We start from the raw sequence: 26,816 nt of genomic DNA on the forward strand, positions 1-26,816 counted from the left end.
ACTTTGATTTGACTTCTCACTGTCCCTTTATTAGCCAAATGACCCTGAGCAAATTGTTGACTTTAGTTTATCACATCTCAGTTTTTGCTTGTCCTGAAGATAAACCAAAACAACCGTATACAAAGTACTGAGCACGGACCTAGCAGAGAATAGTGGTCAATTGGTAGCAGCCAGCCCTTATGTTCCTTGCCACCCCACACCATTCCTAGTCCCCAATACCACCCACAGGAAATAGATTATTTCACTCGTGACTGTTGAGAAAGTGTCTTTTTCTGCTCTGTGTACTGAGTTTTCCAAAGTAAAAATGGGCCAGCAATCCTAAACGGGAAGATTAATGAGGTGGGTGGACCTGAACTGGAGGCCACACCCCACCCACCTATCACTCCTGCTCCGCCCCACAGATTCTTAAGTTTTCAAATGTAAGCCGTGCCCAGGTTCCTACAACAGCAGGTGGCATTCTGACATCAGCAGAGGCTGATGTTCCTTCAGGTACGGAGGAAACTCTAGACCAGACACCTGAAAAGAATTCAGAGCCCAACCAATGCCATGAGCAGCGAAGACTTCGTGGAGCTGAAGAGTAGGACGGCCGCCAGAGCGGAGGGCTACAGCAACACTGGCTTCCAGGTGAGCGGAAGTTTTATCTTGTGTTTGAGACCAAGTAAATGGACACAGTGCTCATTTCTCGCAACCTTGGCAAATTCCCAGACAAAACCAGTGGGGTTCTTGGAACACAATAAGAGTTTTTCATGACACTCTTTAAACCTATGATTTTTTCCTTTTGGGCTGACAAACCTGAAAAGTCTCTTTTAGTACAACTTGTTTTGATCCCTAACTTGCCCTGTCACTTAGAAACAAGATTGTCTTCTCAGGCTTTTGTTTCAGGTTCACAAGCCCTGCCAATATTTTCCAAAGAGCTGGTAAGAAGGAAAGAATGGAGAGACTCCAGATCCTGGATGTAGGGAGCACTTCAGGCTTTCTTTCTCTTACACCACCTCCCAAAGCACCTGTCAGATGGGAGCCTGGGTGCCCATCCCAGTGCAGCCGGGTTATGCAAACCAGTCTCATGTCATCAACCAAAACTCACTGAGTGATTAATGCTGCTTAACTTGGAACTGGGTGCTGCAGAGGCCTAGAAAGAGTCCTGTCACAGGGAAACACCAGCCTGTTCTGACTGGCTCTGGGATGAGAGTTTTTCAGGGATGTCCCTAGCTGTGCTTCCTTTCCTAAGCTGACTTGGGCGCCCACACAAACAGGTGTCAGCAATCTGTTGGGATTCAGAATCACCTAAAAAGGCAAAACAAACTTTTAGGCACTAACAAAGGAGGGAACAAGGAAGGTAAAAGAGCTTTGGCCCAAGTCCTAAATCTTTTACCCACATGTGACTGTAACTTCCTTGAGCTTCAGTTCAGTTGTCTACACAGTGGTCACACTGAACTTCATCTCATAGATCATAAGTGTAAGGGAGGAGAAGTCTTTTCCTCTACCCTCTTAGATTCAGCACCTGAGATCTGCAAATTAAACTGAGAAATGGCAGATTAACCAGAGAAAGCTATACAAATTTTATTAATATTCTTCATTTTATATTCATGCAGCCTCACAGAAAATAAATGAAAAATTCAAAGAAATATTAAGACTCAGGGTCTTATGTACCATTTTAACAAAGGACAAAAAATTGTGGAGCAGTGATTAGACCAAAAAAAGAGAGGTTAAGCTCTTAGGGCCAAGAAATTATGGGAAAGTGATGAGGAAAGACATGGGGGCAGCTAATGGGAGATAAGGTTTGGCAGTGAGGTTTATGCAATCTTAGCACCATCTCTGTTTCCAGTGACAAGTGTTGTTCTCCTCTGCCTGTTATGGGACACCTACACAAGGGAAAGTTCGTCCCTGCTCTAGATAGAGAGAGGAAAAATGAAGAGCTCTTTCTGTGTTTGTTTTTTCTCAGTTGCCTTCAGCTCAAGATAATTCTCATGCCAAAGTGGTAGATTTGGGGGCAGCATGTTCTGATTCCCCTCATAAGGGTTAAATGAGAAAAATCATAAAGCAGAGGGCCTTTTATGGCTCAAAAGAATAGAAGGGCTAGAATGGAATAGAGTCAAAGTGAGTATGACAGCAAGACAAAGATGTCTGCAAGGGAGGCAGGTCCATGTCACCAGCAACTGGTAGCCCAGTCAGTGAGGAGGACACACATCCACCAAAGATAGTCCTCTTTTCTATCCCTCATTCTCTTCCATGAAAAGAAAAGGAAAAGAAAGGAAAGGAAAGGAAAGGAAAGGAAAGGAAAGGAAAGGAAAAGAAAGGAAAGGAAAGGAAAAAGAAAAGAAGAGAAAAGGAAAGGAAAGAAAAAAGTACCTCTAGGTCTTAGGGTGCAGAACACGGTATCTCAAACCCAGCAGAATACCACATACCACCACCAACAAGCAGAAACAAGGTTATTTCTTCCAATGCCTGCTGCTTGACAAGAATTTCCAGAGACACATATTTACTCAGCAAAACCATTAACTGCCCCCTAGATAAGACCACTGCTGGAAAAGGATACCAATTCAAGAAGGAATAATACACTATTCTTGCCCTCCAGGAACAAGGCAGGCAGAAACCAATAAGCAATTACGTGTGATGTAAAACAAAAACAAAAAACAATGCTGGAAGTTGGCACCAAGTACATTATAAATAAATAAGCAGGTGGAGCTGGGTTGACTGGGGAGTCTCTGAGGTGGGCAGGGATTTCCTGGTTGAACAGGGAGGGGTGTCAGTAGAGCACTGCAAGCAAAGAGAACTGTCTGCACAGGCCCAGGGGCCTGAAAGAATATGTATGCTGGGGATAGAGGAGATGAGGAGCAGGGGCTCCAGGGAAGGTACAGGGGACAGGCTGGCCCCAGATCACGGGGCCTCCAAATGGCTAAGGCATCAGGAAAGAATAGATCAGAATTCACACTATCAAGGGGTGCCTGGATGGTTCAGTCGGTTAAGCATCGGGCTCTTGATCTCAGCTCAGGTCTTGATCTCAGGGTCATGAGTTGAAGCCCAAGACGGGCATGGGGCCCAACACGGAACCTACTTAAAAAAAATAATAAAAGAATTTACACTATCAAATTATTGATACCCCCATTGAAGGTGGACAAAATGGAAAGAGATTTATGTGTGGTTGGGACGCCATTTAGGAGGTTGGTATGATAATCAGATTGTAGCTTAGAGGTGGTAACAACCAGCACTGGACAGAAGTACCAATACTCGTAGGAGGCCCCCTTGGCCATGCAATTAGCATTGAGTCAGGGTGAGTTAAGAGATGCTCTGGCAATGAATATTTCCATTTTCTCCTCTCTAAAGTAGGATAATAATACCATATCCTGGTGTTGAGAGAATTAAGTGAGTTAATACATTTTTTTTAAGTATGTAACATATGTTTTAAAAAACTACTGTTCATTCAGGCTGCTATGACAAAATACCACAGACTGCGTGGCTTATAAACAGAAATTTGTTTCTCATTATTCTGGAGCCTGGAAATCCAAGATTGTGACACCAGCAGAACAGTGTCTGGCAAGGGCACACTTCCTCATGGACAGCCATCTTCTTGCTGGGTCCTCACATGGCAGAAGGTGCAAGGGAGATCTCTGGAGTCTCTTTTATAAGGGCACTGATCCCATTCATGAGGGCTCTGCCCTCATGACCTAATCACCTCAAAGGCCCCACCACCTAATACTGTCACATTGTGCATTAGATTTTCCAAACAGGAATTTGGCAGGGGGTGGGAGGGTAGGTAAGGGGACACATTCAGACCATAGCAAGTGCCTAGCATGCAGTGTGAACATAAATAATAGTATGTCTCAGTGCTGGGGCAGATTAAAGAGAGTCAACATTTCTAGCCTGAGATCTCAACTTAGAAGTGATTTTCTTTATGTAGACTGGAAAGACAGAAATAGGGCTGGAGCAAGGAAGACCATGAGTTCATTTTGAGGTTGTTGGTTGAAATTAGGGTGATTTAATACCCCTAGAAGAAAATGGAGAGGAGGCAGGAAGCTCTAGGGATAAAGGCACCTGGAGTCTAGAAGGGAACATCATGCATTTGGGGGCTGATCACACAACAATGAGCCAGTGGCATGGATGACACCAGGAGGAAGGAAACCCAGGAAGCCCCGGTACTTCAGGAGCTGGAAGGTTAGGGCAGTCAGAGGTTGGAGCAGAGAAGCCACAAGGAGGGAAATGGAAGCAGCACCAGGAGAGGGAAGGGTCTGGGGAAGCCAAGGGAAAAGAGAATTACAAGGTTAGCAGCAAAGACAGTTCATGTGATTTTTCAACCAGGAGGTCACTGGTGACCAGGGGTGGGATGGGGGGCAGTTTGTGTGATGAGTGGGAGCTGGGAAACTGGGGAAAATGAAGTCAGAGAGGAAGTTCCCCTGGTGGAGAGAAGAGCAGGGAAGAGAGGCTCAGAAGAGGCAAGATTGGGGCTGCAGGCAGGGGGCTTTTTTATTTTTTAAAAATTCATTGTGAAATATAACATGCAGAAAAACACACAAAGCCAACTAGACAGCTTATTATAAAGTGCCATCCAGATCAAGAAATAGGACATTGCCATCCCTCAGCTCTGACACACCAATCCTGCACGTCTGTCACAACTGCCCCTGCCCACAGGGGTGACAATGACCCCAACCTTATGGTAATTACTACCCTGCTTTGCTTTATACCTTAACGTGTAGTTACGAATCCCCAAGGACTGTTTTTGCCTATTTTTGAACTTCATATAAATAGAAAGTTACAGGAAAATTCTTTGCTTATTTTAAAACATTTATAGGGGCGCCTGGGTGGCGCAGTCGGTTAAGTGTCCGGCTTCAGCCAGGTCACGATCTCGCGGTCCATGGGTTCGAGCCCCGCGTCGGGCTCTGGGCTGATGGCTCAGAGCCTGGAGCCTGTTTCCGATTCTGTGTCTCCCTCTCTTTCTGCCCCTCCCCCGTTCATGCTCTGTCTCGCTCTGTCCCAAAAATAAATAAAAAACGTTGAAAAAAAATTTTAAACATTTATATAGAACTAGGCAAGACAAATCATTTTGTACCTGACTTCTTTTGCTCAGTTTTGTATTATTGAGACTTAGCCATACTGTTGCATGTAAGTGGAGTTCATCCAATTTCACTGATATATGGTGTTCTCCATAAACATTACACAATTTATCTGTTTTCCTGTTGGTAGACATTTGTGCCATTATCCTTGGAGCTTTTAGGAGCTTCTAGAAACAAATGCAACTATGAATACTCTTAGACATGTCTCCTGGCGCATATGTAACAAATTTATTTGGGGTTACATTTAGGAGTGGAATTGCTAGGTCATGGAGAATGCATATATATTTTCAACTTTAGTAATAATGCCAAACTGGTTTCTTAAGTGGTTTTGCTAATTTATATTTCCATCCACAGAGTGTGAGTGCCTATTACTCCATAGCCTCACCTATAGTTATCTGGCTTCTTAATTTCAGTGATTCTGGTAGATGTGTAGTGAGTAGTGTAACATTGAGATTTCATTTTAATTTTCCTATGTTATTGGCCACTAGATGCCAACTTTGTGAAATGCTTGTTCATGTCTCTTGCCCGTTTTCTCTACTGGATTCTGTCTTTTTCCTACTGATTTGAAAGAGTTCTTTAAATGTTCTGAATATAAGCCCTTTTCCAATTATATGGTTTACAAATGCCTTCAACCACTGAAACTGTCTTTCACTCTTTATTTTTTTTTTAATTTTTTTTCAACGTTTATTTATTTTTGGGACAGAGAGAGACAGAGCATGAACGGGGGAGGGGCAGAGGGAGAGGGAGACACAGAATCGGAAACAGGCTCCAGGCTCCGAGCCATCAGCCCAGAGCCTGACGCGGGGCTCGAACTCACGGAGCGCGAGATCGTGACCTGGCTGAAGTCGGATGCTTAACCGACTGCGCCACCCAGGTGCCCCTGTCTTTCACTCTTTAATATTTAGATGCACAAAAGCTAATTATTTGGGGTCCATTTATCAGGTGTGTCTGTTTTATATATCCTGTTTAAGACATCTTTTTCTACTCTGCAAGATCGTAAGGATACCCTCCCATATTTTCCAAAAGCTTGTTATTTTCCTTCTACATTGAGGACTCTACTCTCCCTGAAGTTAGTTTTTATGTATAGTGTGAGGCAGGCATCAAGTTTTTGTTTTTGGGGGTGCCTAGCTGGCTCACTCAGTGGTGCATGTGACTCTTGATCTTGGAGTTATGAGTTCAAGCCCCACACTGGGTATAGAGATTACTTAAAAAAATAAAATCTTTAAAAGCAAAAAAAAGTTTGTTTTCTCTACATGGGTATCCAATTATTTCAGTGTTGCTTTAAAAAATATATATTTTCCCCACTTGACAAATACCACATTTATCGTGTGTCCATATTTAGGGTAAGTCTTTTTAGAATAGGACAACCAAAAGATTTTTGCAAAGTCAAAGGAAGGAGAAGGATCCAGAGAAGAGGAAAAGAGGAAAGCAAGAGAGTCCAAATAAAGCTCAGAATTTCTAAGGGTGAAAATTCAGGCAATTTTTGAAAGAATACTTTTACTAAATGATGTTTCTTAGAATCCCAAATGAAGTTTCCTTCTGCCTATGAGTAAGTATCGATTGTACCACATGTGGCCCTCAGAGCCACAGAACCCATGCTCACTCTTAAGCCAGCTGGGTGTGGACCCACTTATGAAAGTTCAAGACAGGACTAGATGGGAAATACGTCTCCACTCTGCACACACACACACAGAGAAAAGCTGACCTATTCCAGAAAATGCCTGGTGAGTCAGTGGGGTTTAAAGAGTTTGTTAAATGGAGGTCAAAATTTGGGAGGTCATTTAAGTCCAAGAATGTTTGGCCTAATAATTTGAATAGAGAAATTCAAGGTTGGTGGCGATTATGCAAAGTAAAGAGGAAGAGCATTGTTTCTCTCTAATCCCCTGAGGGAGGTCAACATGAATCACACCAGGTGGATGAGGGGTTTCCACTAATTCAGGACAAGTTTGGCTACAACTATCTAGATGTGTTTCTTCCACAGGTGAGTTAAAACACAGAAAACACATGACAATAATTGTCTTTGTGAAGAAGGTTAAAAAAAAATTCTCTCCTCTATCCTCAAATCAGGTCATACCTAGACTTATTTCTAACAGCCTAGATGACTAGGAACTCAAGGCACTTCCATGACATCTTAGAGGGGAAAGATTTAGGGATTTGGTTTCTTCCACAGTCCCTGAATTTATTATTTTTCACGGTGTCTTAACTTAAAATGAAGGTGGTGGCACCAACTGACCCATCTCATCTAGACATTGTTGATGTTGATGAGAAGCTGGCCCTGGACACGAGCTGAACTGTCATGTGTCAAACTGAAAAAAAAATCAGAAGTGGGAGTATTTGGACTTTTATAGAGAACAGATTATTGTGAGCAGGAGCCCCAAGTTTCTATCATGCTACAGAAGTTTAGAACTGTGTCCTCAGATTGTAGATGTAGGCAGATGTAGTAGATGATTTTCACTCAAAGCCGGGATCTAGATTTGGAGGCATCTAATTCTACTCCACACGTGGGCAAAGGTATTTGACCCAGAAGCCACTTAGAGCCTTGGCGTGCCCAATTGTTCCTTCTTTTTCCTGGAAAGGAAAAAAAGTTAAAAAAGAAAGAAAGAAAGAAAAGAGAAAGATGACATGCATGCCTTGTGTCTTCTGGAAGTAAATAAAGACAAGTTTCTTAGGAAAACACTATGAGTCACACGGTTAGAGAGCTTCCTGTGGGTGTTCAGGAACAAAGTAGATGATTACCAGGAATGGTTCAGTTGAGAAACAGGGAAATGTAACTGAAGACTTCTCAATGTTCCTTTCAATCCCCTAGTTCTGTGATTTCAAGGCTTTGCTTGCTTTTCCTCCAAAAGCCAAAACCCATTGACATAAAGCATGACATTTATTGACTCAATGAAAATTTATTGACAGTGTGCCAGGCATTATGCAAAAAGCAGGAAATAGCTACCATTTGGTTAAAATTAGTTCACAATGGCAAATCAGCACAACACAGTTTATAAAAAGTGTTACTCATGACACAAGATGTTGGTCTCATCTAGACAGGGAGTTGGGGAATATTTCCCAAATGTTCCCAGTGAACACTTCCAGGCTTTAATTCATTAATTCATTCAACAAATATATAGTGAGCACCAACTCAATGGGTGCTAGGCATAAGGAAAATAACCAGTAAGACACAAATAATTCCACAAGCTACCATATCAAAAATTACTTTTTTCCATATGGCACTATGTGGAGAAGTCAAGGCCCCAGATGAGAAGGTATGCAACATATGTACAGGGAAACAGAAAAGTAGTAAAGAGAGACAGACAGGAATAGAGGCCAGTTCTGATTCACCTCAAGACTCTTCACTGATTTCAAAATCTTGGTCCCAAGAATCCGAAACCAATGATAAGTTTAGGTTTAAAACTGAATTTCTATTCTCTGCAGATTCGGGAACATTCTACAGTAAACTAGCCAGACAGATGATAAGGGGTTGTAAGCAAAGTAATGGTATAAACTCCTCCATGAAACATGGTCAGAAAATAGCCCATTAATGTGAGGTGAGGCTTTTTGCACCATAAGAAAGTGTCAGTCATAGTTAAACAGAAGCCAGGATAGGCATACCTGCTTCCCTGTGGACTCTCCAGCTGCCTTACTCCCTCCACCTGCTCAACTGTGGGAATATAACATAGTTCCAAACAGCACAATCTATAAAGTTATGCAGCTGTCCCCCAGTGGGTCCTACTTGCCTCTCAGTGTCCCTCCCTTTGGATTATATCACTTCTTACAACATGTCTAGCTTTTAAAGTTTTTATTTTTCTACTTTCAAATTACTGTGTCCTAGTTTCTCATACACCTGAATCCGTTGCTTCAGAAAACATTTTGCAAGGAGGAAGCTGATTAGAGGGCAGTGGCCTAACTTGTGCAGGGGGAGGATTTGAAATGTAAGTTACTTAATTAAGGGCCAGACCCATGCAGATAGAGCAGGTGGGAGCAAAGGTCTTGTTACATGGTATGCTGGATCCAGCAAGGAAGGGAAAAAGAGACAAAGACACACACAAAGCCAACAGAGACATTTCCAGGAGCCAGAAAACATTAGGCTTCCTGTTGACTCAGATGGCTACTTCCTTGTTTCCCTGTAGAACATGAGGTCTTGAGGTCAGAGAAGAGGGAAGAAAGAAGTAAGAGTGGAAGCATTTTGAAAGCACACGTGGAAGAAGACGTGGTCTATCATGGTCCAAGAACTGACTGTACTGCATGTGACTTTGATCTTGGGTGAAGATAACAAGGGGCCCCTTCTTAAGGAGGAAGTGGAGAGGAAAGAGAGAGGTGAGCTTCTGAGAAAAGTCAGACTGGGAAGGGGTGGGGGTTAGCAGGGCACAGGTTAAAAGTCACATAGTGAATCATTATGAGGAGAGTAAAACATAAATTCTTTGGGTGAAGAGTTGAGGCTTCAGAACCAGACTGCCATTAGGCAGTTACCTAACTTCTGCATCTACTTCCCCATTCAAAAATAGGTCCATAACACACTGTATCAAAGGACTAAGGGGAGATTAGTGGAAGGCACTAGCACCTAGCAAATGCTCAAGTATCAGCAACCATTAACCAAACCATTTAGTTGGGGATGCTATTTTGGTGCAGGGGCCAAACCAAAATTTGAAACCCATCTATGAAGGCCGCCTCTTTGTATAGTAGATACTGGGATCTACTGATGGATAACTATGGAAGACACCAACAGGCAACTCTGAATTGTTTTAATGGCTGTCAAATATAAACGTCAAGCCCCTTGGTTCCCTGCCAGACTGAGAGACCTTGGCTCCCTCCCAGCATCTGTGTCTCTTCCAAAGGACTTTTATAAAGTTATTTTTCAAATACTTTGGTTCATTATGATCCATATCTTACTTACTCAAATGCATCTCTTAAAAAAAATTGTATGGGCTCTATCCATGTATTTATAATTAATTTATATTTATTTAGTCAGTGCTCTTTGGGAAAAGGTGCTTGATGACCAAGGTGATTTTAGGAGTCGCTAAGAAGCAATGTTTTTCCAAACGTAAGCAAATTCAAATGTCCATGGTGCATGTATCCTCTTTCATGCCTCACTATTAACTATTGTGGCATGAAACAGTTTGGTAAGTCTGATAATGGTCTGATGAGACCAATACTTAGGAAGTGACCATGACTTCCCAAAATAACACAAGAATAAGGCAAGCCCGAGCAAATAAGACTTCATCCTGCAGGTGATTTAGGCTTTGGCATGAAATGCATTTTCATTTAAAAAAAAAAATCTATAATAACCTTTGATCCCTTTAAGCAGACTGGCGATTTACCTATGAAAAACAAATCAGAGAAGGAAATGAGAATGAGAAGAATTTTAGTTTCAATTGACAGAGTCAAAGAGATTATATCTTTGTTTCTTTATTTTTTTTCTCAACTATAGGAAGATGTTTTGCTGTTAAGAGCGTTTCTGTTTCCCTCATGCATCTTTGGAATTTCAGACACAGACAAGTTCATTCTAATCAATCTGTAAAAGCGTTATAAGGTGCAGGACTTGAACTTTTTAAGTCTTTATCATGATTGTAAGAAAATAATTAATTGTGTTATTATTATGGCTGGCATCTTCTAAATTCCCTGAGAACAGAGACCAGCAACCAGCATAGGAACTATTGCCTAGTTCATAGTAGGTACACAAAAAATATTTGTTAGAGGAGTGAATGAGAATGCCTAAGACAGAGCCCCAAGGAACTATATGTAACATTAAGGGTTGAGTTGAAAGGCTGATATGGTACAGGAAATAGAGAAGAGTCTGGGTGACAAGAGGAAACTAGCAATGTGTGATATCACAAGTTGGACAAGAGTATTTTAAGGAGGAAATAATCCCTTGTGGATGATGAAAACTGGATTTAAGCACATGAAAGCCATCAAAGACTTGGGCAAGGGTGATTTCCATGGAGTGGTAGGAATGGAATACATATTGGAATGAGTGGGAGACAAAATGTGGCAAGAAAATGGAACTAGTGCCTTTATCTGGGCTGCTATAACAAAATACCACAAGCTGGGAAGCTTATAAACAACAAACATTTATTTCTCACAGTTCTGAAGGCTAGAAGTCCAAGATCAAGGCACCATCATGGGCTCATTCTAGTGAGGCCCCTCTTCCCAGTTCATAACCAATGCCTTCTCACAGTGTCCTCATATGGTAGAAGGGGTCAGGGATCTCTGTGAGACCTCATTTCTAAGGGCACTACTCCCATTCATGAAGGCTCCACTCTCATGACTTAAACACCATCTCCTAGCCCTGACAGGCATCATCTCCTAAAACCATCATCTTTGGAGGTTAGAATTTCAACATGGTGAATTTTAGGGGCACACAAACATTGACCATAGCAGCCAGCAAGTGCAGATGGAAGACTGGTTTTTAGTAGAAGGAGAAAGGATGCTTATCTATGAATTGATAGAGATGCAAATACCAGAGAAGCAAGGGTTAAGTATGGCAGTGTGTGAGGAAGTGCAGAGCACTGTGCCTGGCCCAGTAAGGAAGGAGTCCAGGCATTGTTATATTATTGCTCTAAGAACAGCTTGTCCGGGCTGAAATCACACATTTACCAAACACAAATTATCAACACAAATATCAAAGCTACAATAAGAGTGAAAGGCAACCAGGCAGGAGGTCAGTGGTGTCTTGGAATGTACAGTTCTATCTTTATATGACTTTTAGGTAGCTTCAGCTCTGGAAATACTGCATGTAAAAAAAGAAATTAAAAATATACATAATGCATTTGTAGAAATTTAACTCCACTGTTGTGGTGATGACCTGGTTAGGATGGTGATGAGCACAGCACTCCATTACCAAGGCATGTTTCCCTCTTTATTAATTAGTAAGTAATCTGTTGGTGGGGGGTAGGGAGGCGGGATGACATTTAAGGCTATGTGAATATCCAGGTTCCCAACACATTTCACCCAATGGTTTTCGCATCCATGGATGACCCTTTCCTGAATCAATTAGTACTAGGGAATTGCAAAATGGGAGTTTTCATTTCTTCAATATTCCTTCCCTGACATTCTTCTGAAAAGAATAGACTTATCTTTGATCATATTTGTCTATCTGGATTAACATTCCCTTTCTTTTATTACATATTTTATAATCAATTACCAACATTTTTTGCTTCTTGCAACATTATATAATGAAGATTTTTAAACATATAGGAAAGTTGAAGTGATTTCATAGCGAACACCTATATATCTGCCAACTACAGTCCATAATTAATATTTTACCATACTTGCTTTCTCATGTATTTTTTCATCTACCCTCTATCCCCCCATTAGTCCATCTTATTTTTTGACACATGTAAGTTGCAGACATTATTCATATTTTCCAGTTTTTAGTGCTCAACTTGTCCTAAACTTGGCCAGTGATCACAGAATGCTTTTTGATAAGGATTCAATTTATTTATTACATACAACCATTCTAGACAATATATGAAGTAAACATTTGTAGTATATAAAATTGTGGCCATGTTTTAGCATATGAATGCTTTTAACAGATGGCCAGAATTAGAAGTGGGGCCAAGCGTTGGCCTTCATGGTACCTGTATCTTACAGCCTTAAGGGGCTCCACCCAGTGGACATTTCATGCAGCAACTGCTAGTGTCTGGCCTACATGAACGTGTCTGGTCTGACACCAGAATTACATTGGAAGCTAATCTGCATTTCATCTTCTAAACATAACCCAAGACTCTAATGAATTCTGATAGAAAAACGACTACTTTTAGAAAAGCATATGACATCAGCCCCAGTTAAGCAGGATACTTAAACATCATTCATTTGCTGCTTATTTCAAAGCAAAGCTTATTTCAAGCCTTTATTCCTGGGTATTATTTGATTTCCCCCACTGGTAGATTTTCTGGACGATAATAGGGACAGACCCAGAAGTAAAACCAAGATATCCAAGTGCAAGTAAGAATAAAGGTCCATATTCTCCCAGATGTACTTATGGTTGCTTCATAACTAAGAGATCCACAAGGTGGAAGATGAGTGGGGATGCCTTCTCCGTGGTCCTGACAGAGAAGAATATGCTCCATCACACAGACCAAGAGGAGGTAGAACCGCTTGTTTGAAATGAATGCGAAAGGTGCAAAAGAACTGTCACTACATTGAGTTAATATATACAAATAGAAAAAAAGAATTGATATCTGTTTCAAATATCTCCAAATATAACTTACATCCATGGCATTGCAATTAAGTCAGTCATTCACACTTGCCACAGGACCTTGTTGGGTTTTTTTTTGTTGTTTTTTAAAGTGTTGAAAAAGATGTATATGCACTATCACAAATTAATTTTAATACTTTAATAACTAGATTTCATTAAAGTATTTCATTTTTAATATTATATTTAATTAATATAATAAAGGAGTCCACAGGCTCCATCAACTGTCCTGCTTTGGGACACTTCTGAGAAGCTGCATGTAGCTTCAATCACAGTGGCAGAATTCAACGAGAGCCACAGAGAGGTCAGAAATGTACCTCTATTCTGTGAAATCTCAGGCCCAGCTAAAATTCAGAGCCCTATATTTAAAGGAAATAGAGAAAGATAGATATCATGGACACCTAGCAGTCTTGGCCACAATATATTTTCTATTGGAGTTATATGATTCAATAGATGCTAATCAGGTTCATATTATTTATTGTCATCTTGGTCTTCCTTATTCTTACTTTTGCCCATTTGATCTGTCATAGACTGAAAGAGTTCTATCAACCTCTTTCAAAATGTGTTTCTAAATATTTCTTCCTCGGTTCCCTTTACATTAATCTACACCATTTGTACACAGATAGCCAGGCTTCTCAGAGCATTAGATTGTACTCTGACCATTGTTTCTTTTGGAACACCTGAATTGCTTTTTTTAATCCTGTACTCAGCCTTGGTCAATTACAATCCTGACCACTCCACGTTTTATCTTTCTGAGTCCCTGAGTCATTTCCAGGACAGAATCTCCTCAGTTTATGATGGGATTATGTCCCAATAAATCCATCATAAATTGAAAATATTGTATGTCATGAATGCATTTAATACACTTCATCCACCAAACATAGCTTAGCCTACCTTAAATGTGCTCAGAATCCTTATGTTAGCCCAGAGTTGGGCAAAATCATCTAATACGAAGCCTATTTTATAACAAAGTGTTGAATATCTCCTGTAATGCATTGAATACTGTGAAGTGAGAAACAGTGGTTGAATGGGCACAGAATTGATTGTGGACGCTAGTGATCTCATGGCTGACTAGGCAATGCCGAGCATCACGTGTGAGGATCATACTGCATATTGCTAGCCCCAGAGGAGGTCAAAATTTAAAGTTCAATGTACAGTTTGTACTGTAGTAAATGCATGTCTCTTACGCACCATCATAAAACTCAAAGACATCAGAAGGTGTCTGTGTGTGGTTACGTGTCCTTATTACCCCCTCTGACTCCATCGAATCCATTGATCTGCCAGATGGGTGTATTTGTTCTTAGCTCCTCTCATCATATTTTATGTTGTGCTTTGTAAAAATCTTTTCACATATGGTTTGCATATTCTTTATTTTTGTTCGTTTTCTTCTGAAGATGTATTTTTTTGTTGTTATCTTAATGGTTCCTTTTATAATGAGCTTAACATTATAAGTAATCACAAAATTAGTATATTTTTCTAATTTCTGGGGTTTTTTTTTCCTTCTCTTCTACCACTTGCTTTTAGCGGAATATATATATTTTAGCATTTACCTTTCCCAAACACTGCTGCTTATAATGTCGTTCAGCTCTCAGAAATTAAAAGATAAGAAGATTGGCCTGTTCACCCTATCTTCTACCTTTTCTTTTATTTTCTTTCTTCAGCTAAGTGTTCTGAGTATCTTTTCTACACTGTGAGGGGTTAAAATGTATATAATTTCTTCTGGAATCTTAATCCCTGGATTAAGGTTTTAATTCATTAAATAGATTCACAACATACTGTCACTCCTTTTGCCATAATTTTTCATTAATCTTTTGTTTGGCTGAAGTTTCTCCCCTAGACGTTTCTCTAAGAAAACCATGGAAGCCATTTCTAGGAGTACTTGCAGGCTTAAATTTATTTTTATAAATCTCATCATTCTAAACCTTCTTAATTTTTCTCATTTGGGTACAGAGCCCTGCTTTTCCCTACTTTCCTGTACTCAGGGGTTTCACTAGCTCCTGGCTCACAAAGATCACAAAGGGAGAATGTTATCAATGTTCTGTGGTCCTGCTTCCTTGCACCCAGTTCAAAGCTCCCTTCAGATCATTCAGAAGTGACAGAGAATTATGCCAGGGAAATGTGATGACGAACTACAGGCTGAGCAGGCATTTCCCCTCTCGCCGTACTGGTGCTCCTTAATCCAGTCCATAAACCCACACAGGCTGGTGAGAAAAACAGGAACATCTCAGGAAGGAATGGTCTAGCTAATGCCCATGAACTACATTAAGGATTCTGTAAACCAGAGACTTGAGGCACAAGGCTACCTGAGCCAAAAGGGTCACATGCCATACAATAAGATCAAAGGCTTCTGGAATACCACCTTGGAAAATGCCATCATTCCAAGGCAAAGCCCATGCAATTTAGAGGGAACATTATAGAGTAAATGGCCTTAAAATGTTTGACATTAAGTAAAACGTAAATAAAGGGGAGCTATATTCCCAAACAATGCGAAGAGATTAGATTCATGAAACAGATGTTGACTTTTATATGCCGAATTTCAACCATAGAGAGCAAAGTGACTATAAATGCCCCAGAGAAGCAAGTAGGTAGCAAACTCAACAGTAAAACTAATATAAAAGTCAATTGACAAAAGTCAATTGCCATATATGGCACTAGGTAGGTAATGAATGTTACACTCCTATATGGTGATGAATATGGCTTCAAGACATTAAGCTTGGAGTTGAACCCAGAAATGGCGATGGAACCCAAGCCTTTATCACAATACAGCACCAATTAGTATAGATAATTTGTCAATATTCCTGAAAGCAGTCATCTTCAGGTTTTTGGTGAGCCACTTCCTATGATCTATTTATGTTGCATTTTGGAATTTTAAGTTACTATTTGAAACAGTTGCTCCAGCTAGTCCCATTCCATATTCATAGAAATGGAGACAGAAAAGTTAAATCAGTCACTTGAAACTCAAAAAAAAAAAAAATTGGAGGTGTATTTCTGGTACCTTCATTCAGGCATCTCAGGCATAGAATATTAGAACATACAGTAACCTTCTTGGAGAAGTAGAGAAAGCAGTCCCATACCATTTTTTCTCTACTTAGTTGTACAGACACAATTATAGCTTCACTATAATAAGCCTGTAGGAATACCTTTCCACTGAAAAACAGTCACCAAGCACTTCTGTGCTGCCATTGTGTTATATACATGGTATTCAGCAGAGAACAGGGGACAGAGAATCCGGCTTCTCAGCTTAAAGTCCAATGGGTATAATATAGATTTTTACATATTTACACAGTTCCAAGTTTTCCAAATGACATCCATAGCAATATTTTAAGGCATCACTCCTCAGAAAGTATCACATTGACTGTTTCTTAGGAAGATTGCTTTAAAGATGTACAGAGATGGGGAGATAGGTAGGATGGATGGATAGATGATAGGTAGGTAGGTAGATAGATAGGTAGGTAGGTAGATAGATAGGCACACACACATACACACATAACAAAATAAGCAAATCTGGTCACCAACCTAAATCTGTTCTGATAGTATAAAGCCTTCCAACCAAGGTATTTTAGCAAACACTTTACAAAACTTGCTGTGAAGTGTCAAGCTCTAGAACCAGTTAAGGCTCTTCATAGTGGGGTGCCTGGGTGGCTCAGTAGGTGAAGCATCCAACTCTTGATTTCAGCTCAGATCATGATCTCGCAGAGCCCTGAGTCGGACTCTGTGCTGACAAGTGCTTGTGATTCTCTTTCTCTCTCTCTGCACCCCGACTCAAAATAAATAAATAAACAAAAAAAAATATCTTCCTAGTGAATCCTCGGGGTCCTTATCAACATCATATTTGCCTGATGAGCCATTCCCATCTGTCATTAACCAACATGATGTATGTCCCACCAGAACTCAGGATGAAAGTCTCTCCAGGGATGAAGGTGTCTGTTCTTGCCCCAGGCTCAAGCCCATCAGTGCCCCCCTCAGCAAGACCAACCATACTGTCAGAGCACACCAGGCCAGAGTAGTTTCTGGAAAGAAGGTTGAAGAAAGTCTCCCCTGGCAGAGTGATGTTCAGTCTGCAGCAGAGAAACCCCTGCCACAAAAACTGAGAAATGGAAGCCACATTGTGCAATCAGGGCCACAGTGGGAGGGAGAGACCAAGTAAGCAAAGCAGACATCGTTGCAAGAGAAAGCGTCAGACTAATCACGGAGACAGACATGTCCACAAATGCAGAAGTGCCCGCTTGTGTCTTTAAAGAATAGCATCTACTTAAAAGCAGTCTATAGGGTGAGAGGCCCACTATCCTGGGTTGGGAAATGACCACCAAAGTCTAAATATAGTTTAAAAGTGGCCACGAGCATTTCAGGAATCTTTCAGCACCTCTGTCAAGTCTACCTGGTCTTTTCTTTTCTTTTCTTTTCTTTTCTTTTTTTTTTTTTTGAGTATACACAATGTTACACAATAATACACAATGTTACATAAGTTTCAGGTATACAACATAGTGATTCTACAAGTTTCTATATTATGCTATGCTCACAAGTGTAACTACCATCTGTCACCATTCAATACTATTATACTACCATTGACTGTATGCTGTACCTTTATGCACATGACTTATTCATTCCATAACTGGAAGCCTGCATCCACCATTCCTCTTCACCCATTTGCCCAACCCCCCACTCCGCTCCCCTCTGGCAACCATCGGTTTGTTCTCTGTATTTATGGGTTTGATTCTGCTTTTTGTTTATTTACTTATTCATTTGTTTTGTTTTTTAGAGTCCACATATAAGTGAAATCATACAGTTTCTCTTTCTCTGTCTGGCTTATCTCACTTAGCATACTACCCTGTAGGTCCATTCATGTTGTCCCAAATGGCATGATCTCATCCTTTTTATGGCTGCATAATATTCTGTTGGCTATAGATATAGATGACGTCTTCCTTATCCATTTGTCTACCGATGGACACTTAGATTGCTTCCATGTCTTGACTATTGTAAATAATGCTGCAATAAACATAAGGGTGCATATATCTTTTTGAGTTAGTGTTTTTGTTTTCTTCAGATAAATATCCAGAAGTGGAATTGCTAGATCTTAAGATAGTTCTGCTTTTAATTTTTTGAGGAACTTCTACCTATTTTTCATAGTGGCTGCACCAACTTATATTTCCACCAACAGTGCACAAGGATTCCTTTTTCTCCACATCCTCACCAACACTTGTTATTTCTTATCTTTTCATTCTAGCCATTCTGACTGGTCTTTTGATATCTATAGTTCAAATCAGGCCTTCTTCGTGGAAGGGTACTTTCATCTGTAGGTACACCACTATCTCTTTTTTTTTAATATGAAATTTATTGTCAAATTGGTTTCCATACAACACCCAGTGCTCATCCCAACAGGTGCCCCCTCAATACCCATCACCCACCCTCCCCTACCTCCCACTCCCCATCAACCCTCAGTTTGTTCTGTTTTTAAGAGTCTCTTATGCTTTGGCTCCCTCCCTCTCTAATCTCTTTTTTTTTCTTCCCCTCCCCCATGGACTTCTGTTAACTTTCTCAGGATCCACATAAGAGTGAAAACATATGGTATCTGTCTTTCTCTGTATGACTTATTTCACTTAGCATAACACTCTCCGGTTCCATCCGCATTGCTACAAAAGGCCATATTTCATTCTTTCTCATTGCTGCGTAGTATTCCATTGTGTATATAAACCACAATTTCTTTATCCATTCATCAGTTGATGGACATTTAGGCTCTTTCCATAATTTGGCTATTGTTGAGAGTGCCGCTATAAACATTGGGGTACAAGTGCCCCTATGCATCAGCACTCCTGTATCCCTTGGGTAAATTCCTAGCAGTGCTATTGCTGCATCATAGGGGAGATCTATTTTTAATTTTTTGAGGAACGTCCACACTGTTTTCCAGAGTGGCTGCACCAGTTCGCATTCCCACCAACAGTGCAAGAGGGTTCCCATTTCTCCACATCCTCGCCAGCATCTATAGTCTCCTGATTTGTTCACTCTGACTGGCGTGAGGTGATATCTGAGTGTGGTTTTGATTTGTATTTCCCTGATGAGGAGTGACATTGAGCATCTTTTCATGTGCCTGTTGGCCATCTGGATGTCTTCTTTACAGAAGTGTCTATTCATGTTTTCTGCCCATTTCTTCACTGGATTATTTGTTTTTCGGGTGTGGAGTTTGATGAGTTCTTTATAGATTTTGGATACCAGCCCTTTGTCTGATATGTCATTTGCAAATATCTTTTCCCATTCCGTCGGTTGCCTTTTAGTTTTGTTGATTGTTTCCTTTGCTGTGCAGAAGCTTTTTATCTTCATGAGGTCCCAGTAGTTCATTTTTGCTTTTAATTCCCTTGCCTTTGGGGATGTGTCAAGTAAGAAATTGCTGCAGCTGAGGTCAGAGAGGTTTTTTCCTGCTTTCTCCTCTAAGGTTTACCACTATCTCTTTAGACATTCCCAAGACCAAAGGGTCCTGCCCTGAGGTCTAAACTCTACAGGCATGATAGTCTGGGGTTGGACGGTCTGAGTTCAGATCCCATCTTGGCTATCCTGGTTATATAACCTGAGTCATGCAATGCACTTACGTTTGCCTTAGTTTCTTCATCTGTAAAAATGGAGATCATTGGATCACAGGACTTCAAAGAGTTTAACCTTGTGTTGTGTACCTACTATGTATTATATCAATCCAGGTGCAAATAAAAGCAAAACCAAAAGTAACAAGGGAGAAGCTTGTATCCTGCAGATAAAGGTCGGAAAGTAGGTAGTATAGAGCTGGAGTGGAAGCACTACTCTGGGTTTTAGGAACCCAAGAGCCCTACAACTCACTCACTGCTCTAACATCCCCAGGATGGGGCTCTTGTGTTCATGTTCATGGCCTGGCTGGAGCCATCCACACACAAGGCAGCATGGTGTAGGAAAAAATGTAAGGGACAAAGAGCACCTGCCAGCCATCTCTTAAGGCATATTCCTGAGCTGCCCCACTCAGGGCACCACATCTATTTGTACTTCATTGGCCAGAATCTAATTATAAGTGGAAATGTCACCATTTTTCTGGGTGGCTACATGTTCAGCTATAATTCTATAGAAGGGAAATACCTTAAGTAGATGGGGAGGAAATGGTTTCAGTGATTTCTCATGTTTTAGAGGTTGAATGGTTTAGAAACTGAAAGGAATAAATAAATAAATAAATAAATAAATAAATAAATAAATAAATAATTTTAAACACCTCTCTCCATCTGTATTCACTGCAACACCCACTGTGGACCTATAGTTGTTCGAACAGCATGGAAAGTTCAGGATGGAACCCCAGGCTCAAGGATCTGCCATTCAGAGCATCTCAAGCCAGAATGGAGTACACCCAGCAACTAACACTAACAAGAGAAATTACATGGCATGTTGTAAGCTGCTTACAAATACTCATACACAACACCACAATATTGTCACCCATTCAGTGGAGTGACAAGCTTGCATTTAGAACACAATATTCATTGTAGTTCAGTGTACTAAGATATCTAGTAATCTATACTAATGTATCTAGTAATCTGAATTGCTAAGTAGATGGTCAAAAACAACAGGCCAAGAAGTAATTATGGACCGACCACCCATTCAGGCCCTATGACTCCAATTTGACAAGAAGCAATAAGACAAAGCAAAGCAATGTCTTAAGGATTATTTTTCTAGCTCCAATCAACACCCACAACACCCCCATCGTTTCTGTTGGAAATCCTCAAATGATAGACATTGTTCTTCCTGAAAACGTTAAAAAGCCAAGGCGCACACTCTACCAGAGGTAAAACAATCCATTACATGTTACAGAATACGTCCACAGGTGCCCTTCTCAACACTTACATCTACTCTGCCCCACCCCCAAACACAACACACACACACACACACACACACACACACACACCACTTCCTATTTCATCCTTGAGTTCCACAAGTTTCAGATCCCGCCACCAGGTGGCAGGAGTAATCAAGAATTAGCAGGAATTACCAAGAAGGTCCCAGAAAATGTCACAATTCTGGAAGGGATCATAAGAACACTGAATCAAAACTGTGGTATAGATGGGTAAACTGAGGCTGCAAAGCATCACACATGGAATTAGGGACCCCAAGGACCAACACCCTCTGTTACCTGTGCCCTGTATTTCTACCAACTTACACTGGGTTTTATAGCAAAACCTTGGATTGTGAGTAGCTTTTTTCGTGGGTGTTCCACAAATGAGCAAATATTTCTAATAAATTTTACCTTGATAAACGAGTGATGTCTTGCAATAAAAGTAGTATGTGATGCCAAACGTCACATGATCACAACTGAGCCAATGGTTCTTGAAATTTGCTTTGATATACAACTGCTTTGGATTACAAGCATGTTTCCAGAATTATGCTCACAAACCAAGGTTTTGCTGTACTTGTAACTTTTCAGCTTTATTTATGTATTCATTTTTATTTTAAAATTTTCAGCATCCATGAAAGTGAGAATAGTAAAATGAGTCCCTGAGTGCCCACCAGTCCACCCCAATCAGCAAGCTTTGTCATCTTTCCATACCATACCCAGAGCCCCTACTATATTTTTTACCAAATACTCAGATGTATTATGCCGTACCAGTTAATGCAACATCAAAATTTCTGTGGTTCATTCATTCAACAACTAATCATTAGCAACAGCAACTAATGATGTGTGGGAGGCACTGGGCTAAAGTAAGATATGCAGCTGTGACACAAAAAGGCACTGTGGCAACCAGGCTTTTATGCATAAATCACATGTACGCTGCAAGTTAGATTTTATCCACATTTTATACACTCTTGTATTTTAATAGGTGGAAAATGCAACACGAGTTGGAATTGTAATTTTTATAGATCCTTGGGGCCAGACAGATCTAAAGTTAATATCAAAGTCATACACTTGTTCTTCTTTCAAAGACAAGATCACACCCGACAGGCCAAGCAGGATACATTTCCTGAAAAGCTATGGGGACCTACCTGACACGGTTTATCTACCTTGTTGCCTTAACGTGGAATGAATTACCTTATGAAGGCAAGTTGGGATGAGATGGGAGAAAGATTGGACCCCCTCAAAACAGGTAAAAGAGCAATGAGCAGGGGGTGTCAGTCATATGTCAAAACTGCAGCTCAGGGGTAAGGACACTCCTCCAAGAGAACAGCTGACTCCCATCCAAAATGTAAAATCAAGACAGCTTGACAAAAGAAGGCATTTTCTGATTCTCATTACTAGGAGAGATTGCTTTAAGCTAAACAAAACACATTTTAGCATTTCAAAAATCTAACATCTAAGAAGAAAACTACCTGGCCTACATTTTTCTTTATCTTATAAGTTGGAAACCTGTGGTATGTGATGCCCCCTAGCCTCTTCTCTGCTTATTATAAAGTCACATGACTTAGATGGAGGCACCTGGTCCTCCTTTCTCTCTTCCTCAAGCTGGACCACATCATTCCTTCCATCAGAACAGAATAGAGATCATCTGTTTCTTTATAAGCCTGAGATTCACTGGTCCTTTCTTTTTTCAGCTGACTCATCTAAACACCTCCTCTCTGCTGTCCCATCCCTCAAAATTCTTTTGGTACCATTTTATAAAAAGAACATTTGAGTTTCTTGATTCTGAAATTGTATTTTTGCAATCTGTACTTTTTCCTTAGAATGAAGATGACTTCGATGAAAAACAGAACACATCAGGAAACAACAACTCACTAAGGTGTAGAGCTGTGCAAAACACCCAGCAGGTAGGGCGGCGATGGTTGAGTGAATCTATTACCATAGTAACTGCTGTGCAACAGGGACGGACAGCTGTGGGGACAGAATGCATGTGCTCAGCTGGCACTCGGAGGAATGAATTAACTGGTAATTAGAATGTGTAAGGCAGAGTCGTGAAGAAAACACACGTGCTCAAACAAAGAGATTTTGTGTTTGTACACCTGTCCCCAGAGTTTTCTGCTGGCGAGAGTACATAGGCTTTCTCAGACACGTCACTATTACAGATGCCAAACTCCCATCGCAAAGCAAAAAGCACTGGCTTAAACCAAAGCATCTCGATTTTAAAGTAAGTGAGGCAGATGAAGAAGGTTCTAAGATGTGGTTCTAACACTATCCATCAAGCCTCTCGAGTTCCTCAGTGATGCCTAAGCTTACAGCAGGCTGAGGCACTCTGTCACAAGGCTACTTTTATTTCTTTTATATATTGAATTCTGGGTAGGCTCTCATTTGGAGAAAGGCTTCTGTTGCTAAAAATCAAGCAGATTATTCATGTAGATCATCCTTTTTTGGGTAATTCTGGGTGCCTAATATCAAGCCATCTATTGGAGGGAGTTATTCTCATGATAAAAAGAATAACTTGTTTAAAGTAGAATATGTGGGAAATTATTGCGGCAAAATTTGGAAGACAGAAAAAGTGACCTGTATAATTCCAGGAAAAAATCAGTGCCTAACATCTTAAAATGTGGCCTTTTAGTGCAAATATACACTGCCATGCACATGCCACTTATATTGGGATCATGCTATCCATATTCTTACTGTCTATTTTACTTAATATATTATAAAAAAGTGTCCATTTCCCTATTTATGCAACAAAACAAGAGAAAACAATACTTCTGTCCATATAAAACCTGCACATAGAAGTTTATAGTAACATTATTCATAATTGCCAAAACTTGGAAGCAGTCAAGATGTTCTTCAACAGGTGAATAGATAAATGAACTGTGGTTCATCCAGACAATGGAATATTCTTCAGCACTAAAAAGATATGATGAACCCCCAAGCCATGAAAAGACATGGAGGAACATCAAATATGTATTACTCATTAAAAGAGGCAGTCTGAAATGACTACATACTGTATGATCCCAAATATATGACAAAGGAAAAGGGAAGACTGTGGAGACAGTAAAAAGACCAGTGTTTACCAAGAGGAGAGGGTGGCATATATGGGCAAAGCACAGAGGATTTGGGGGGCAGTGAAACTACTCTATGTGATACTATTATGGTGGATACATGTCATTATGCATTTGTCCAAACCCATAAGATGGACAACACCAAGAGGGATCCCTAATGTAAACTATACATTTTGGGTGATAATGTGTCACTGTAGGTTCATCAATTGCAACAAGAGGCAGTGATCATGGGGGAGGCTATGCATGAGTGGGGGCACAGGTGTATGGGGAACTTCTTATCATTCAATTTTGCTGTGAACCTGAAACTGCTCTTTAAAAAAATGAAGTCTTTTTTTATTGTTTCACAAAACAATCAAAAACAAAAAAATTTAGATAATTTACTGTTATACACAAGAACATAAAGACTGAGGAGGATCCGCCACATTGGGCACCAATGGTCCTTGGGTGATCTCGGCAGAGGCCATCTCAATAGAAGCCTGATCACAATGGACTGAGTGAGTAGGATGTGAGGGTCACTAAAAGTAAAGGCAACTCTCTCCAGCAGTTTGGCTGTGAAGAGAAGGAGGGAGGGTAGATGTCCTATGACTATGGGGTCAAGGAGATTTTGTTGTTGTTGTTTTTGGTTTGTTTTAAAGATGAGGATGGGTGCTCACTGTGGCAGCACACATATATAATTGGAATGACAGGAAGAAGACCGGCAGGCCCCTGCACAAGGATGACATGCAAATTCATGAAGCTCCCATATTTTTAACACACACAAACACACACACACACAAATCCCACAAAAAAAAAAAAGACAACTAAAAAATGGGCAGAAGACATGAACAGACATTTCTCTAAAGACACAGATGGCCAATGAACATATGAAAAGACACTCAACATCACTCACCATCAGGGAAATGCAAATAAAACCACAATGAGATATCACCTCACACCTGTCAGAATGGCTAAAATTAAAAACACAAAAAACAACAAGTGTTGGCGAAGATGTGGAGAAAAAGGAACCCTCATGCACTGTTGGTAGGAATGGAAACTGGTGCAGCCACTCTGGAAAACAGTATGGAGCTTCCTCAAACACTTAAAAATAGAATTACCATATGATCCAGTAATTACACTACTGGGTATTTGCCCAAAGAATATGAAAACGCTAAATCAAAGGGATACATACACCTCTATGTTTATTGCAGCATTATTTACAAAGCCAAACTATGGGAGCAGCCCACGTGTCCACTGATAGAAGAACGGTTGAAGAAGAGGTGAGATAGATAGATACACAGATACATAGATATATAATGGAATATTACTCAGCCATAAAAAGAATGAAATCTTGTCATTTGCAGCAACATGGGTGGATCTAGAGAGTATAATGCCAACTGAAATAAGTCAGCCAGAGAAAGACAAATACCATATGATTTCATTCATATGTGAAATTTAGCAAGCAAAAGAAATGAACAAAAAAAAAAGAGACAAGCCAAAAAACATGCTCTTAACTATAGAGAACTGGTAGTTACCAGAGGGGAGGTGGGTGAGGCATGGGTGAAATAGGTGAAGGGAATTAAGACTACACTTATCATGATGAGCACTGGAATTGTTGAATCACTATATTATACACCTGAAATTAATATAACACTGTGTGTTAATTATACTGGAATTACGATTTTTGAAAAAGAAAAAATCTTTACCAGTCTGATAGGTAAACATTAATTAAACAAACAAATAAAGATGGGAATGGGTGTGGGAATAAAAGAGAATAGTTAATGCCAGGCATTCCATTGATAGTAGGTAACTTGAGACAATTTCACTGTAAGAAAATAATAATCATGATTATTTAAGTCAAATAATTGTCAAACTTTAACTACTGGCTAAGCTAGGTGTTAGATGGGAATGAAATGAATAAGGCTTATCTCTACCCCTATCCTCAGCAGCTGCAGCTTGGACCCCACTGGTCTCTCCTTCTGTTATCCTTCACCAGAAAATGAAGTTAGTCTAAATGTAAAGTATAATGGAGTTTGGCAGCAAAGGACTCTATGATCTTTGAGAATCCTTTCAGCTCAGAGACATGCTTGTGACTTATTTCGAGGAATTCTCTTACAGTCCAGATCAATCAATGGCCACCTGGGCTATGACAGAAAATAAAAGCTGAGATATGACTTTATCTGTCTTACAGCACATTCAAACCACTCTGCATTTGCATACTTCTTTGCCACTTTCCCTTACCATTGCTTATGGTAGCTGGACCTATTTGAGATATTATTGCAAAGTGGCGGAAGGCAGGAAATCCTCTATGCTATGCTGAGAACAGGACGGGTCATGGATATTTAAAAGTTCAAACAGTGGGGGGCGGGGGTGGCACCGGGTGGTTCAGTCGGTTAAGTGTCCAACTTTGGCTCTGGTCATGATCTCGCAGCTCGTGAGTTCAAGCCCCATGTCGGGCTCTGTGCTGGCAACTCAGAGCCTGGAGCCTGCTTTGGATTCTGTGTCTCCCTCTCTTTCTCTCTCTCTCTCTCCTCCTCCCCCACTCGCACTCTGTCTCTCTCTCTCTGTTTCTCAAAAATAAATAAACATTGAAAAAAAATTTTTTTGAGTTCAAACAGTATCTAGAAAGATAGCCCAGGTATATACTTCATTAATTAGAGCAAGGGTTAGCTAACAAAGGGAAATACTTCCCTTTAGCCCAACTGATAGGACCC

At 40.4% G+C, this 26,816-nt stretch overlaps 1 protein-coding gene and 1 non-coding gene across 2 annotated transcripts in view; both read left to right on the forward strand.

Annotated features, from left to right (window-relative positions):
• The first annotated feature begins 472 nt into the window (after positions 1-472).
• The window catches only part of SLC28A3 (solute carrier family 28 member 3), a 55,404-nt gene continuing 29,060 nt past the window's right edge, over positions 473-26,816 (forward strand). The window contains exons 1-2 of the mRNA XM_047830531.1: positions 473-624; positions 22,882-22,965. Coding sequence (XP_047686487.1) covers positions 547-624; positions 22,882-22,965 — 162 coding nt within the window. The 5' untranslated portion in view covers positions 473-546. The remainder of the gene's footprint in view (positions 625-22,881; positions 22,966-26,816) is intronic.
• LOC125151026 (U6 spliceosomal RNA) lies at positions 24,772-24,876 on the forward strand. Its single transcript, XR_007146587.1, has one exon. It is a non-coding gene; the product is annotated as a U6 spliceosomal RNA (small nuclear RNA).

This window comes from Prionailurus viverrinus, chromosome D4 (genome assembly GCF_022837055.1).
Source record: "Prionailurus viverrinus isolate Anna chromosome D4, UM_Priviv_1.0, whole genome shotgun sequence".
Classification (NCBI taxonomy): Eukaryota; Metazoa; Chordata; class Mammalia; order Carnivora; family Felidae; genus Prionailurus; species Prionailurus viverrinus.